General features: G+C 52.1%; 1 protein-coding gene across 1 annotated transcript in view; it reads right to left on the minus strand.

The window, feature by feature from the left end:
- Positions 1 to 13,943, minus strand: part of LOC144817691 (long-chain-fatty-acid--CoA ligase ACSBG2-like) — a 432,359-nt gene extending 418,416 nt beyond the window's left edge. Inside the window, exon 1 of the mRNA XM_078674438.1 lies at positions 13,403 to 13,943. Coding sequence (XP_078530564.1) covers positions 13,403 to 13,412 — 10 coding nt within the window. The 5' untranslated portion in view covers positions 13,413 to 13,943. The remainder of the gene's footprint in view (positions 1 to 13,402) is intronic.
- Positions 13,944 to 14,391: the final 448 nt, after the last annotated feature.

Here is a 14,391-nt window from a genome sequence, read left to right on the forward strand (position 1 = left end):
ATTACCCTAAAGTCACACAGCCCCCTCTAATGATCACACCTAACTGGTATTAATCTATCTATCTATCTATCTATCTATCTATCTATCTATCTATCTATCTATCTATCTATCTATCTATCTATCTATCTATCTATCTAACCAACGATTACCCAGAAAGCATACAAAGTTTTACTTCAAAACACATCACCTTGATCAACATTTAACTATTGGATTAACTACTATCCTTAGGCTATGGAGTAGCCTACTTCTCGTCCTAAAGCCCTTGAATGTCATCTCAGGGGTAGTAAGCACTATATAAATAATATTACAATTCCTATTTAATATCTATTTCCTACTAACAGTTGCCAGTAGATAGTTAGGTCTACCTTTCCATAAACTGAACATTTTTTGGTTTGCTAATAACTTTGTCCACGTTTGACAATTCGTTACAAAACTTTCCAAAACTAAAGTTCATCCACCTTATCTGTTTCTCGGAAAGTGTCGGGGTGTTCCATCCAGTGGGGGCAGAGCAAATACGGTTGTCCAAAAATACAAAAACCCCATATATTTTCTATAGACGTTTTTAGACACGGCTGCATCAAAAACTGTTGAACGGAATTGCACCAAATTTGGCAGGAAGCTAGATCTTCTCCGGAAATTGTGTTTTTGATTTAGTGTAAATCTGTTCAATAGTTTTTTAGATATTTAGGGAAAAAATAATTGTATATTTTGCCGGCTTGGGCAAGCAGGCATCCCTTAGGCGTCCCACTAGAGAGTGAAATTGAAAATGGAGCCCTATGGCTGCGCGAGGGGCCCATTTGTCCCCTGAGCCTTCACACTCTTTTGGAAACGAGAGGCTCCTGAGAGTCCCACGAGAGTGAGTGCTCCGACGGTCTGGCTGTTGAAATGTTAGGAATAAAACAGTCGCCATTAATGTTTACTGTAAAAAAAATTAGGTTTTGTGGAAATGAAGTAAATAAGCTACATAGGAGGGTAGCAGAAGGGCATGTTGTCCCCCTTGATTAAGAGAGGAGGAGTCTAAGAGATAACTACTGTGAAGAAAATAAATGTATATCGTTTTTAGTATTAAATCAATTTTATTGGCAGAGCACAAAGCAAGGTAAAACAGACACCGCGCCTACAACCCAGCGGGCCGGCTAAAGGCTGAGCAGATTATGGCAACAAAATAATGAACTAGAGCATACCGATTGGTAGATAACACAGCATGTCTCCTACAAACCTAAGAGGGCCGGCTGCGTGGTGAAAAGGAGAGGAGGGATGCGATTCAGCCTCCCCAGCATACGAGTATCCATATGGTCCAGTGTGCTGTCAGTCGTGCAAGCAGTGATAGTTGGCGGCCTGTGACAGGACATAGCTGCATTATGGCCCTGCTTTTCACAAAAGACTAGAACTACGAAACAAGAAACCCATCAAATCCCTTCCCACCCCCTCCCACCCTCCCCAGTGATCAGGAAACAGAGGAAAAAGAAAGGGTTCAGCCTGTAAACTTTGTAGGGAGCATGACCACCATTAGTCTGCGGGGTCCGTGGATACCACGAGGAGCCATCAAATTAGGTTGGGGGAATGTCCCCAGGGATTAACTTCAGGAGCCGGAGATAGCTGGGGCATGTCAGTTCCCAAAATTCAGTGGAAAGGATAGTTATGAATGGGGCCCAAATCTTGGCATAATCTGCGTAATTCCCTAGGGTAGCCATTGAGAGTCTTTCCATACCCAAAAGATACCAGAGTTGGTGCAACCATTGCGTGTTGTCCGGTAATCTATTAGTTTTTCACCCAGCCAGAGTTACTCGAAGTGCGGCGTTCAGGGCAAGCGACATCTGTCTCCCTCTAATTCAGCACAGGGGGCATTAGGGAGGCCTAATAGGGTGTAAGGCGTGACCCTGGGAATAGTAGTGCGACAGGCCTTATTAATGTCATCTAGTATCCTCTCCCAGTATCATGTGAGCTTTGGGCAGTGCCAAAGCAGGTGGAGGAGGGTACCAGGGCTACCGCACCCCGCCAGCAAAGGACATCGCAATTAGAGTGCAATTTAGCAAGTCGGGCTGGGGTGTAGTACCAGTAGGACGTAATCTTAAAGGCAGTTTCCGCATGACCCATGGAGTGTGCGGTGTGGTGTGAGCTATAGAAAATATATTCTCATTCCTTATCAGATAATGTACTCCCCAGTTCTGCCTCCCAGCGCATTTGTCCTGCCGAACGGGTGGTTTGAATACCTGATGTGAGAAAGGAGTATATTTCAGATATAAGCCCTCTATCATCCTTTTTGCTGGTGAGCCACTTCTCGAACTGTCGCAATGGGCAGTGTGCCAGGGGACGTGTCTTGGTTTCCGAGATCCAGTGCGTCATCTGGGAGTGGAGGAAGAGGTCAGTGCCGCATAAACCATAGCTCTCCTGCAGGTCCTTAAAGGAGATGTGACCCTGAATGTTGAACAATCAATCAATCAATGACACTTATAGAGCGCGCTACCTACCCGAAGGGTCTCAAGGCGCTGGGGGGGGGGGGGGTGCCGCTACTGCTCGAATAGCCAGGTCTTCAGCTTCTTCCTGAAGGAGAGGTGGTCTTGGGTCAGGCGCAGGTCGGTCGGGAGGGAGTTCCAGGTCTTGGCGGCCAGGTAGGAGAAGGACCTTCCTCCTGATGTCGCTCTTCGGATGCGGGGGACAGCGGCGAGGGCGAGGTTGGCTGATCGGAGGTGGCGTTTGGGAGCGTGGAAGTTGATTCGGCTGTTGAGGTAGCTCGGGCCTTGGTTGTGTAGGGCTTTGTGTGCGTGGGTGAGGAGGCGGAACGTGATTCTTTTGTTGACGGGGAGCCAGTGAAGGTCTCTCAGATGTCCGGAGATGTGGCTGGTTCGTGGGAGGTCGAGGATGAGTCTGGCTGAGGCGTTCTGGATCCGCTGGAGTCTCTTCTGGAGTTTGGCGGTGGTCCCGGCGTAGAGGGCGTTGCCGTAGTCCAGCCGGCTGGTGACGAGGGCCTGGGTGACGGTCTTCCTGGTCTCAGTGGGGATCCACCAGAAGATCTTCCGTAGCATGCGCAGGATGTTGAAGCACGCCGAGGAGACGTTGTTGACTTGCCTGGTCATGGAGAGGGAGGAGTCCAGGATGAAGCCCAGGTTGCGTGCGTGGTCCGTCGGTTTGGGTGCGGTACCCAGGGCGGGGGGCCACCAGGAGTCGTCCCAGGCGGAGGGCGAGGAGCCCAGGATGAGGACCTCCGTCTTGTCCGAGTTTAGTTTCAGGCGGCTGGTCGTCATCCACTCGGCTACCTCTTTCATCCCTTCGTGCAGGTTGGCTCTGGCGGCGGCGGGGTTGTTGGTCAGGGAGAGGATCAGCTGGGTGTCGTCGGCGTAGGAGATAATGCTGAGGTTGTGTTTGCGTACGATGGCCGCGAGGGGGCTCATGTAGACGTTGAAGAGGGTTGGGCTCAGAGAGGATCCTTGGGGGACGCCGCAGATGACTTCGGTGGCCTCTGACTTGTACGGTGGTAGGCGGACTCTCTGTGTTCTTCCGTCGAGGAAGGAGATGATCCATTCCAGTGCCTTCCCCTGGACTCCGGCGTTGTCGAGGCGCTGCACTAGGGTGCGGTGGCAGACCGTGTCGAAGGCCGCGGAGAGGTCAAGGAGGATGAGGGCCGCTGTTTCTCCATTGTCCATCAGGGCTCGGATGTCATCGGTGGCGGCGATGAGGGCGGTCTCGGTGCTGTGATTGGCTCGGAAGCCGGACTGTGAGGGGTCGAGGGATCCGTTCGTCTCGAGGAAGGCGGCCATCTGCTTGTTGACGTTCTTCTCAATGACTTTGGCTGGAAACGGGAGGAGCGAGATGGGGCGGTAGTTCTTGAGGTTGGTGGGGTCCGCTGTTGGTTTCTTGAGTAGAGCGCTGAGTTCGGCGTGCTTCCAGCTCTCCGGGAAGGTGGCGGTGTCGAAGGATGTGTTGATGATGTCTCGCAGGTGGGGTGCGATGACTGCGTCGGCCTGGTTGAAGACGTGGCGAGGGCAGGGGTCGGTTGGTGATCCGGAGTGGATGGAGTTCATCGTGCGGATGGTGTCTTCGGTGCTGATCGGGGTCCAGGCGTGGAGGGTGGTGGTGGGGGGTGGTTGTTCGGTCATGGTGTGCGTTGGTTGGATGTTGAAGCTGTTGTGTATGTCCGTGATCTTGTTGTGGAAGTATGAAGCGAGGGAGTTGCAGAGGTCTTGCGATGGGGTGATGTCGTTGTTTCCTGCGCTGGGGTTGGAAAGCTCTTTCACGATGTTGAAGAGTTCCTTGCAGTTGTGTGCGTTGTTGTCCAGCCGGTCCTTGAATGCTGTTTTCTTGGCGGCGCGGATCAGCTGGTGGTGTTTCCGGGTGGCGAGTTTGAAGGAGGTCCTGTTGTCCGGTGTCGGTTCCCTTTTCCAGACTTTCTCGAGGGCTCGGCAGTTCTTCTTGGAGCTCTTGAGTTCGTCGGTGAACCATGGGGCCTTCTTGCTGCCGGGTCTGCTAGGCGGGGTCCTCAGAGGGGCGAGCTCGTCCGCGCAGATGCTGATCCACTTCGTGAGGTTGTCGGCGGCCTGGCTGGGGTCTGCTGAGCTGGCAGGAGGGTGCTGGCTCAGGGACGTGGCGAGCTGGTCTGCTGTGATCTTGTTCCAGCTTCTGCGGGCGGTCTGTTGCTGGTGGTGGTGGGTCGTCGTTCTCTTGAAGGTGAAGTGGACGCAGCTGTGGTCCGTCCATTGAAGCTCAGTGGCGTGGCTGAAGCTGACGTCTTTGCTGGGGGAGAAGACTGCGTCGAGTGTGTGTCCGGCGCGGTGGGTGGGGGTGGACACCAGTTGCTTGAGTCCCAGGTTGGCGAGGTTGTCGAGCAGGGTGCTGGAGTTGCGGTCGTTGTTGTTTTCCAGATGGAAGTTGAGGTCTCCCAGGAGGATGTAGTCAGCGGAGGGGAGGGCATGCGGGCTGACGAAGTCGGCGATGTCCTCGCTGAAATGTGTGCGTGGTCCGGGGGGTCGGTAGATCAGGGTGCCTCTGAGGGTGGTGTTCGGGTTGGTGTGGATCTGGAAATGCAGGTGTTCGGCGCTGGTCAGGGTGTTGTCGGTGCTGGTCGTGAGACGGATGGTGTTCCTGTGGATGATGGCGATGCCTCCTCCCATCTGGTTGGCGTTGCGGTCCCTGCGGACGATCTTGTAGCCTTCTGGGATGGCGATGGCGATGTCGGGAGCTGAAGAGGCGTTCATCCAGGTCTCCGTGAGGAAGGCAACGTCAGGGGCTGTGGCGTCTAGGAGGTTCCAGAGTTCTACGGCGTGTCTGTGGACGGAACGGGTGTTGAGCAGGATGCACTTGAGGTGTGTGCTGCTGGTGTTCGATTTGGCGGGTGCTGGTGTGAGGCAGGTCCGGATGCAGGCGAACTTGCAGGCGTGGCAGCTGAAAGGTCCGTGGGTGCGTCGTGGAGTGGCTTGGTGGCACTCTGGGCGTCGGCCGGTGTTGAGTGCGTTGAGGGTGGCGGCGGAGTACGTCCTGCGGGTCGGTCGGGCTCGTCGAGGTCCAGGGGTCCTGGCGCTGGTCGCGGTCCGGTCGCGGATGGGCGCAGACGGGCTTACCTTTGGCGCGCCTTCGGCGCACAATCGGCGCGCCCGCTGCGCGTGACCGCTGCGCGTTCGCACGGTCGCCATTTAAGGCGAAGTGCGCGGGTGGGCGGAGCAGCTGGGAGGCGGGAGCGGGGAGGGATACAGAAGAGAAGAAAGGGGCGGGGACAAGCGGCGGTGGCGGGAAGGGAGGGTGGAGGGCGGCGGACAACACGAAGGAGGGGGATGAACAAAACAGGCACAAATCTGCTACAAAACAAGGGGTATGAGGGGAAAGATACCAAGATACACGGAGAATACTACACAAGCACAACTGTTGGACAAAACAGGAAAAAAAAGGAAAGAATAAAGGAGATGCACGGAGTTAAGGAAAGAAAACAGGCACAAATGTTTGTCAAAACAAACCCTACTGCGGGGGCAGCCGGCAGCCGGCAAAACGAGGCAGTAGCGAGGCAGAGGGCGGGCAGGGGCACACGCAGCAGCTGGTGGCCGTGCGGCGCGGGGGTGTCCCACAAGTGCCCAAGGCGTTTGCGGCCCCCCTCTAAGCAGCGCGTTGCTACATTATGGTCTGTGCCAGGTGGAAAGGCAGGGTAGGAAAAGATTGGGGTCATTGGCGACTGTAATGTAGTTAGGTCAGCCCGGAGAGAGACCCTATCCCAAACCAACATTGTGGGATGGGTGACTGGTGAGGAATAAAGCCCCCAGGCAATAGCGGGGCGCAGCAACCAGGCATCTCGTCAGATGTGGTGGCCTGCCACAGTCTGGTCCATAAAGACCTAATATTTCTCGGTCATCGGGCGGTTCTACTCCACCAGGTACTGTAGTAGAGAAGCTTGAAGGTAGCGGAAGATATTAGGGAAGGCGAGACCGCCGTCTTTCTTAGGACCTTGTCCTCTACAAGCAAGGAGAGATCTGGCCCCACACAAAATGCTCGATTGCGGTCTGCATATGGCGAAGTGCCTGGGGTGGAGGCTCTAAAGGGAGTGTTTGAAACAAATGCAGGGCCTGTGGAAGTACATTCATTTCGACAGCGGACAGCCTACCAAACCATGACAAAGGCAGGCACCGTCAGCGGGCCAGGTCTGCTAGGATGCGAGTTAGAAGGGCCGTGTAGTTCACCTCTGCTGTTTTTGCTAGACTCTTGTGAAGGACCAGTCCGAGATATTCAGTACCGTCCATCACCCAGTCAAAGGCGAATTTGGCCCGTGGGGCATTGACCATTGAATGGGCAGCGGTGAGGTTGAGTACCTGAGATATCTGCATAATAATTTTGAAGAGGTCTGTAGATCCTCAACAATGGCCAGTAGAAGGTCTCGGGATGTGCCATTGAAAAGATGACCTCATCGGCGTAGAGACTGATAAAATGGTGGTCCAAAACAAACAGGATGCCCAGCGCCCTGGGGTTGTCCCGAAGCAGTTGGGCGAAGGGCTCCATATAAAGAGCGAAAAGAAAGCAGAGGGGAGAGGGGCAACCTTGCCGCGTTACCCTCTCCACCGCAAAGCTATCAAAAGTAAACCATTGACCCCCACCACTGCTTTCAGAGAGCTATAGATGCTCGTGATCCACTGTCGGAATCTGGGCCCCAACCAAGGTGGACAGTATCCCGCTGCTATCTATGAACTCCGAACCGCCCTCTCCCCGTATCGCTTTTTATGGTTTGTGCCCCTTGCTGACTGCGCAGGCAGTGCGCCAGCATTCGTCCCCCTCCATTGGAGCCCACATAATATTTGTGTTTGAGTCAAACAACTGCGTGCTCAGCTCTGTCAAGGTCTACCCGCCTAAGCTGAAGGAGCTTTTTTCGAACTGCCACCAAATTCTGGGAGCGCCAGTGCGTTTGTGAATAGCTTCCAGTTCCCTGACTTTAGCATTTAGGTCTGCACGTTTGGACTGTGTGAGTTTACTTTCATAAGCTGCCTTGGCGATTAGCGCCCCCCTCGCAACAAGTTTAAGCGCCTCCCATACCGAGGAAGGTGGCGAAAGTACTACATCATTAGTCGCTAAATAGTCAGTCAGGCAACACTTGATGTTGTCCACTACTGCCGGAGATTGGAGCAGGTGCCACTGGGAGGCGGGTGGAGATCTTACAGAGGAAAGGCTCATGGTCAAGGTGATGTGTGCATGGTCAGACATGGTGCGAGCTTCAATGGTGGAATCTGTAACACAGGACCAAGCGACTGTGGTAACACGGAAGTGATTTAGGTGGGCATAAGTCTTGTGCGCCTCCGAGTAGTATGAAAAGTCTTGCTCGTCTGGGTGGAGGCATCGCCAAGCGTCTTGAATCCCTGCGTCGCGCAGCCAGTCACCACCCCCGTCGACAGGGCCCCTGCTCCACTGGTTCATGAGCCTGAGCGGTCCATCTCTGTGTCCATTACTAAGTTGAGTTCGACACCCACTACCACTATTGGGTCGGGTGTGTGTAGGACATCAGCGAAGGCATCTATTAGGAATTCCCCTGGTCGCTCAGTTGAGGAGGGAATAGAAGCTACTGTGAAGTGAAAATGCCCTATACTAAGGAGCAGTCCAAGAAGGCAGCCTTTGATCTCTGCAACGGGACCCCCCACTGAGCCCCTGAAGTGCCTTGAGATTAGGACCGCTACCCAACCCGCTTACTATTCCCAGAGGACCAGAATTGTGAGGGGAAGTGACTATGACGCATGCGGTGTGTGTCACTGTGAAGCAGGTGGGTTTCTTGAAGGAGATAGATATCTCCACCCAAATGTTCGAGCAGAGAAAGAAACGCTTTCCGTTTGACTGGGTTATTAAGTCCCCTGGCATTGAAGCTAACTATCTTAAGTTCCATTGGAAATGGACGGGCCAGCTGGTGTACGTGTTGATGTCCCGAACAAGGTACTGGAGGGCCGGGTTATAGGAGAAGCCCCGGAGAGGGAGGAGACAACCCCAAAAGATAAGAAAAGACCCCAACGTCAACCAAAAATGAGCCATCTCAATTCGTAGGACAGCAGCCCAACAAGTGCCTGCGCAGGAAGAAAAAATGGGGGAAAACCTAACAATTAGGCTTTGAAAAATAGTCCAAAATAACACAGTCCAATAGGGGGACATTAGACATAGGTTTGGCTGTCGGTCAATGTCAGAGAAGGCCGGGTCCCTGGCGGCAGGCTGTTGAGCTGAGTACTTTGAAAACCAAGAACCGTAGAGGGCATGGCACTGAGCACAAGATAGTAGTCGTCCCAGGAGCCCCTCTGACCTCACTCCAAGGTGGCCATCCCCCTGTGCATGCTTGGGATGCTCAGGGGGAACACGGGCGGTCAGGGGGTTGTGAGAGAGAGGAGATCCCTGCCTCCCGTTCCTTCCCCATCTTCTCTGGGTCAAGTTCCGCAGAGGCCTTCATTTTCCCAACTGTGTGCCATTGTGATATTCTACGTGTGGAGCGGTCCCTGGGGCTCTCCCTCCGTCCAGCGTCTGCCGAAATGTCCAGTCCCAGTAGATCAAGAGCCACAGTAAAGGAGCGGATCTGGCGCAGTTTTCCATGGTGCTTAAATAGGGGGCTGATTGGATGGCCCCACGTATAATGGATGCCTTTATCCTGGAGATGAGAGGTGACCACTCATCCGTTTGGCAAGCGTAGATGCAGTGAGATCTTGAAAGATGGCTGGGGAGTGCCTCGTGGAATTGGATCGGCTGGGCCGCTCGCACCCTGCGGAGGATCTGCTCCTTAAGCTGAAAATCATGCCCACATACGAGCACGTCCGGATGGGGGGCCTTCTCACCCCTGGGAAGGCCCACACGGTGCACCTTGTCCATCTGTATCTCCTGCGGGCCATCATTACCCAGGATCTGCTGGAAGAGGGCCAGGACGTAGGCTCGGAGGTCATCTCCCTCTGCTCGCCATGAAATCTCTCGGATGAGGATATTGTTCCTTCATGAGCGGTTCTCCAAATCCTCCGCCTGGGTCTGGAGATCTAAGTTTTGGTCCCACAGCCGGAGCATCTCTTGTTGGAGCTGGTGTAGGTCTTCTTTGCGACGCAGTTCATGATCCACGTCGGGCCAGACTTAATTGGGGTCGGCCAGGAGCTGCCTCCTCAGATCTATTATGCCTTCTTTATTCGCTGAGAAGAGCTCCATCATGAAGGCCTTCATAGCAGGCCCATCTGCCCCTTCTAGTTGCTCTGGGAGCCCCGTGTCCCGGGGTGTTGTGGTTGCTGAATCCGGGCTGACGTCTGCTTCAATAGCATTTCCTTAAGGGTCTTCTCCCTCCTCACCCATACTGACGCCATGTTGCTACGCCTGGGACGTTGGAAAGGGCTGCAAGAGGGCCGCCAGGATGCCAACAGAGTTGTGAGAGGGTGGTCAGCCGTCGAAGCGGCACCGGTGATCAGCGGGATGCAGTGGGTGTACCTCCAGACTCACCAGTTGCGACCAGCTGGGCATTATGTTTCCAGGGTGTATCCTGTGCGTTCCAGCGCCCACGTGGCAGAAAGGAGGCCTGGGCCGCTCTGGGCAAAAGGCAGAGGCGCCAACGATCGTGCAAGCCGGGTGGGCCCTGGGCCGGTCGTAGCGAGCAGAGCTGCTCCCAGCCCTTAGCAATCAGAGGGCAAGTCCGAAGAAGGGGCATACACTGCTCTCAGACCTTATCCCTGAACCATAGTGGAGCCCCGCAAAGGGAAAGGGGGCAAAGTGTGGCAGCGTTGTCGCTCCGAGACCACAATCCTCCATGTTGGCCATTGCCGAGGTGTAGTGGTGCCAAGTGGATGTAAGCAGGTGCGCTGGGAAGGGAAGGCTGCACTCACCGGGAGTCTGGGGGATGGAGTTGTGCTCTGCAGGCGGATCACGGCGTTGTCCGGCACCGAGTCATGCATCCACAGGGAGAGTCTGATGGGGCAGTTCCCCGGCTAGGCTCCGCAGCTAAGAAACCCCAGGCCTCCGGATGCCCCGTCTACAATGCTGTGACCCGGCCGGAAGAGAAAATAAGATGGCTGGCGGAGGGCCGGTCTCCCAATGGATGGACCCTACCGCCCCAGTCCGTGGCAGGTCAGAGTTCAAACAGTGTCCGCAGGCCACAGTTCAAGCAGAGTGGGGCACCGGGTCTAGTGCTCACACAGGGCCACCAGTGGTGTTGCAAGGCTCTAGGCGTGGCAGCTTCCAGTGCACCCGGATGAGTCTCATGGAGATGTAAGATGGCGGGGGCGAGCTGACCCCTCCGCTGTCCGTGCCGTGCCGTTCACCTCCCGCTGCCCTCGGACTAGCCTCCGATCCGGGTTATCGCCTGCTGCTGAATTCACGGCACAATCACACGGTGCCCACACTGTTGTCGGGCAGGCCTCCTAAGGTTCACTGGCAGTGCCTCCGCTGCGTTCTCCCCAGCTCTGTCGCTGCTTTGGCGCGCCTCCGTCCGGGGGCGCCAATTTAGTCTGTAATTTCCTCACCGCTGGTACCGCAGGAGGCACAAGTCCGGTCCGCACTGTGTCCCGCAATCTGAGGGCCAGGAGATGGGACTAATACAAAGCTTCGTGTCGGCAAGGCCGGAGTGACGGAGATTCGCGTCCTACCAAGCTGTCATCTTCATGTATATCGTTTTTGACTAATTTCTACGATATCACGGTACACTCGCAGGATCGTGAATAGTAAAAAGAAGTAGATGAGTTCTCAATGCACTCCATTAGTAGGAAGGCATATTGGGATTGTGGTCCTTGTTTATGAGAGAAAGTGTGTAAGAGATAAGTAATGTGATGAATAGAAGGTTAATTCTTTTTTTTAAAGTTACAATTTTGGGAGACTCTAGCGGAATCGTGAAGAGTAGGTGATATCTGAATACAGTCTGCTCTGCATACTTCTTACTGTAGGAAGGAATCTTAATGGGGTAGGTGTTATCAGACTCTACTATTTGTTGTCATTGGTTGAAAAGAGTTGTGAGCAGAGTTAATACGCATCCACACACCCTACTGTGCACACCTGTCATCTGTTTGAGATGTCTGGAAGTAGAGGTTAGTCCCTCCCCACACCCTTCTACGCCTGTGCATCGTCTGAGAGAGAGGTCTTAAAGGGGAGCCCAGTCCGTTCTTACTAGGCACTCCCCATCATTACATGGAGAGGTCTCATCAGAACAGTCAGTCCCTCCGCACACCCAACTATGCACACCCATCATCCGAAAAGAGACCTAGGAGCATATTAGCAAGAAGCTCGTAAAAATGAGTGGCGTTTTAGCAGCAGGAAACTGCCGCTAAAACAACGATAATGGGCTTGCTAATATGCATTATAGAATTCCGATAGAAGCCCAGGTTAGATGTCCTGCACATCTAACCTGGGCTTCAATTGGAATTCTATAACGCATATTAGCAAGCCCATTATCGAAGTTTTAGCAGCAGTTTCCTGCCGCTAAAACGGCGATGATTGTAACGAGGGTCTTGCTATAATGCCCCCTAGTACCTTGCTACACCTTACTACATGCACCCATTAGCTGAGACTGAGGTATGAAAGGAGAGGCCATTCCCTCTCTGCACCCTTCTACTCACTCCCATCATGAGAGAGATAGTTCTGAAATGAGAGGCCGTGCACAGCCGGGGTTGCATTTACGTTTGGTTATTAATTATTGCTTTAATTTAAAAAAAAAAGTAGTAATTCACTGGAAAAAATCAAAGGTTTAAGATAATGTAAGGTGTGATAGAAGGATCTGTTTTTATTCTTTTAATACAACTTCAAAATTCACTGAAAAAAACAAAGGTTAAAGTAAAATGAATTTGTCGGTCTGAACATTAAAGTTTTGAAAGTAACATAAATTCACCAGTTATAGTTAACATCGCTAACTATAACTTGCACCCCAACCATGCACTGCTTATGACCTCACATATGACACCACTCATGACATGTTCTATGACATCACTCCTGACACCATCCCAGTTTCAATGTACCACATATTACTGTAGAAATGGCTTTGGATTTACACGTAGCATAGTCCACATTAACAATCAACCACAGACATATGGTAACCCTCATTGAATACGGCGTTCTATCTGTGTGCAGCTGTTCAGAGATAGCCAAATTAATGAATGCCAATTCCCAAACACGTCTCCTGTGATCAGTGCAAAGATCACCACCACTCAAAAAGTATAAATCTTTGTCATCACAAAGTTCAGATTGATTCAGTCAGTTAAAGCCAGTACCAGCTTCAAAATATTCTTTAAATTTGCAGATTAGCCTTTACATTTGCAGATTAAGTCACAGCGCACATTAAAATTTCTTTCAGACAAGCAGACACCCTGGCAGGAAGGCTGGTTTAGCTGTCTGCCCGGCTTCAGTTTCACAGCACAGGAGACTCGCAGGATGACTCTTCGGCTGAACCATTGGATTCATCAGAATTAAGCGACCTGGGACTATTGTCTTTTTACAAAAAGTTGGGGAACAGGTTCTTATAAATTAAAGTCTGGAGTGTCATGCTCCTCTGATCCCGCCCACTTCAAACTCTGCCTCTATCCTGTTCCTCTACCCATTCTACTACTTCCTTTCTTTCCCAGGAACAGTGGAGTGTTTTAAACAGGACATTTGTACATCTTGCCCACAGACCTTTTGCATGTTTAGTGGGTTCAGGGTCTGGGGGATGGTTTTGCCAGTGCCTGTGCTTGCTTCCCTTTGTCTCCTATGCACTCACAGGGCAGACATGTGTCTCTCTAAACCTGTTAAGTGCTTGTTTACACCAACTACTCTTCCTCCGTCTCGCACAGCACATCAAAGATGAAGGAAAGCAATTGTTATGCTGCATTTAGACCTCACATCTTAAAAATTACATTTTGTTAATTTGTTTCAAATAATACACCAAATACACTACTTCATGAACCCCGTCTACCTGCAACTCATTCACAAACTCCCTCATATTTCCCAATTTCTCAACTTTACTCTGGCGACCTACCAGGATCCATCACAGCGGCGATCTGGGTCACGGCCACAAAGTCCTCTGAGGGTCTGTCTCCTACTCCCTTCCTACAATGGCAGCTCGTGGATACGTCACGCTCCCTTGTTGACTTGCGAGGGACCAATGGATGGTGAGTCTGAAGCGACAATCACTCAATCAGCATTTGTATAGTGCAGCACTGGCACCTCTAGGGTTATCTGGGCGCTGTGAGTGAGACGTCTCTGTCGAAAAGCCAGGTCTTGAGTTTCTTCCTGAAGTCCACCAGGGAGGATGCTGTTCGATGTAGAGTCAGCACTCTCTGCTCCCCACAAGAGCTGTCTTTCTATCTTCTCTGACACAGGCTCTCTGGAGTCTGGCAGACTAGAATTAACTCCTCTCCAGGGAAAATCATCAAAATTGGCTTCTGAAGGCTCTTGATACTGCAGAGCAAATGGTGCCTCTGAGCCCTGAAGTGATGTGGACAGGCGAGAGCTGAGGACACACTCCCTGTGCCCCTTGACGTCTTCTTAGTTGTGCCATAAGCACAAAAGCACCCACATTCCTCTCTATTTAGCAATGCACAGTGAGAAAGCCTACAAAGTGCAGCAGCCAGGGTGTGTTGAGCAACTTCTCATAACATATTTTGTCATCTGGGTGTGTGCCCAAGTGAAGTTTATGACTCTCCCGCCTGGGGCACAGGCTCGAGCCTTTGCTTTCCATTTAGAAAAATCCTAATTAGTAAGTTTCCTACAGTTTAATGTTTTGTTCACGCCCCACCAGCGGAACTATGGTAACCTTCAATAGTTTACCTGACATAAAAGACAACAATAGAAAAACAAGCATTTGCAATGCAATAGGTCTCGCATTATGAAAGTTTGAGCTATTGGTCTTGTAAATGACAATTTTTTTATGTATGTGTTGGTTTTGAAAATAGCAAAATTAATAGCTTTGTCATTTACAATGCCAATAGTTATAACTTTCGCAAATGTGACACCTATAGCATTTGT

The sequence above is a fragment of the Lissotriton helveticus genome, chromosome 2_1 (genome assembly GCF_964261635.1).
Source record: "Lissotriton helveticus chromosome 2_1, aLisHel1.1, whole genome shotgun sequence".
Lineage (NCBI taxonomy): Eukaryota > Metazoa > Chordata > Amphibia > Caudata > Salamandridae > Lissotriton > Lissotriton helveticus.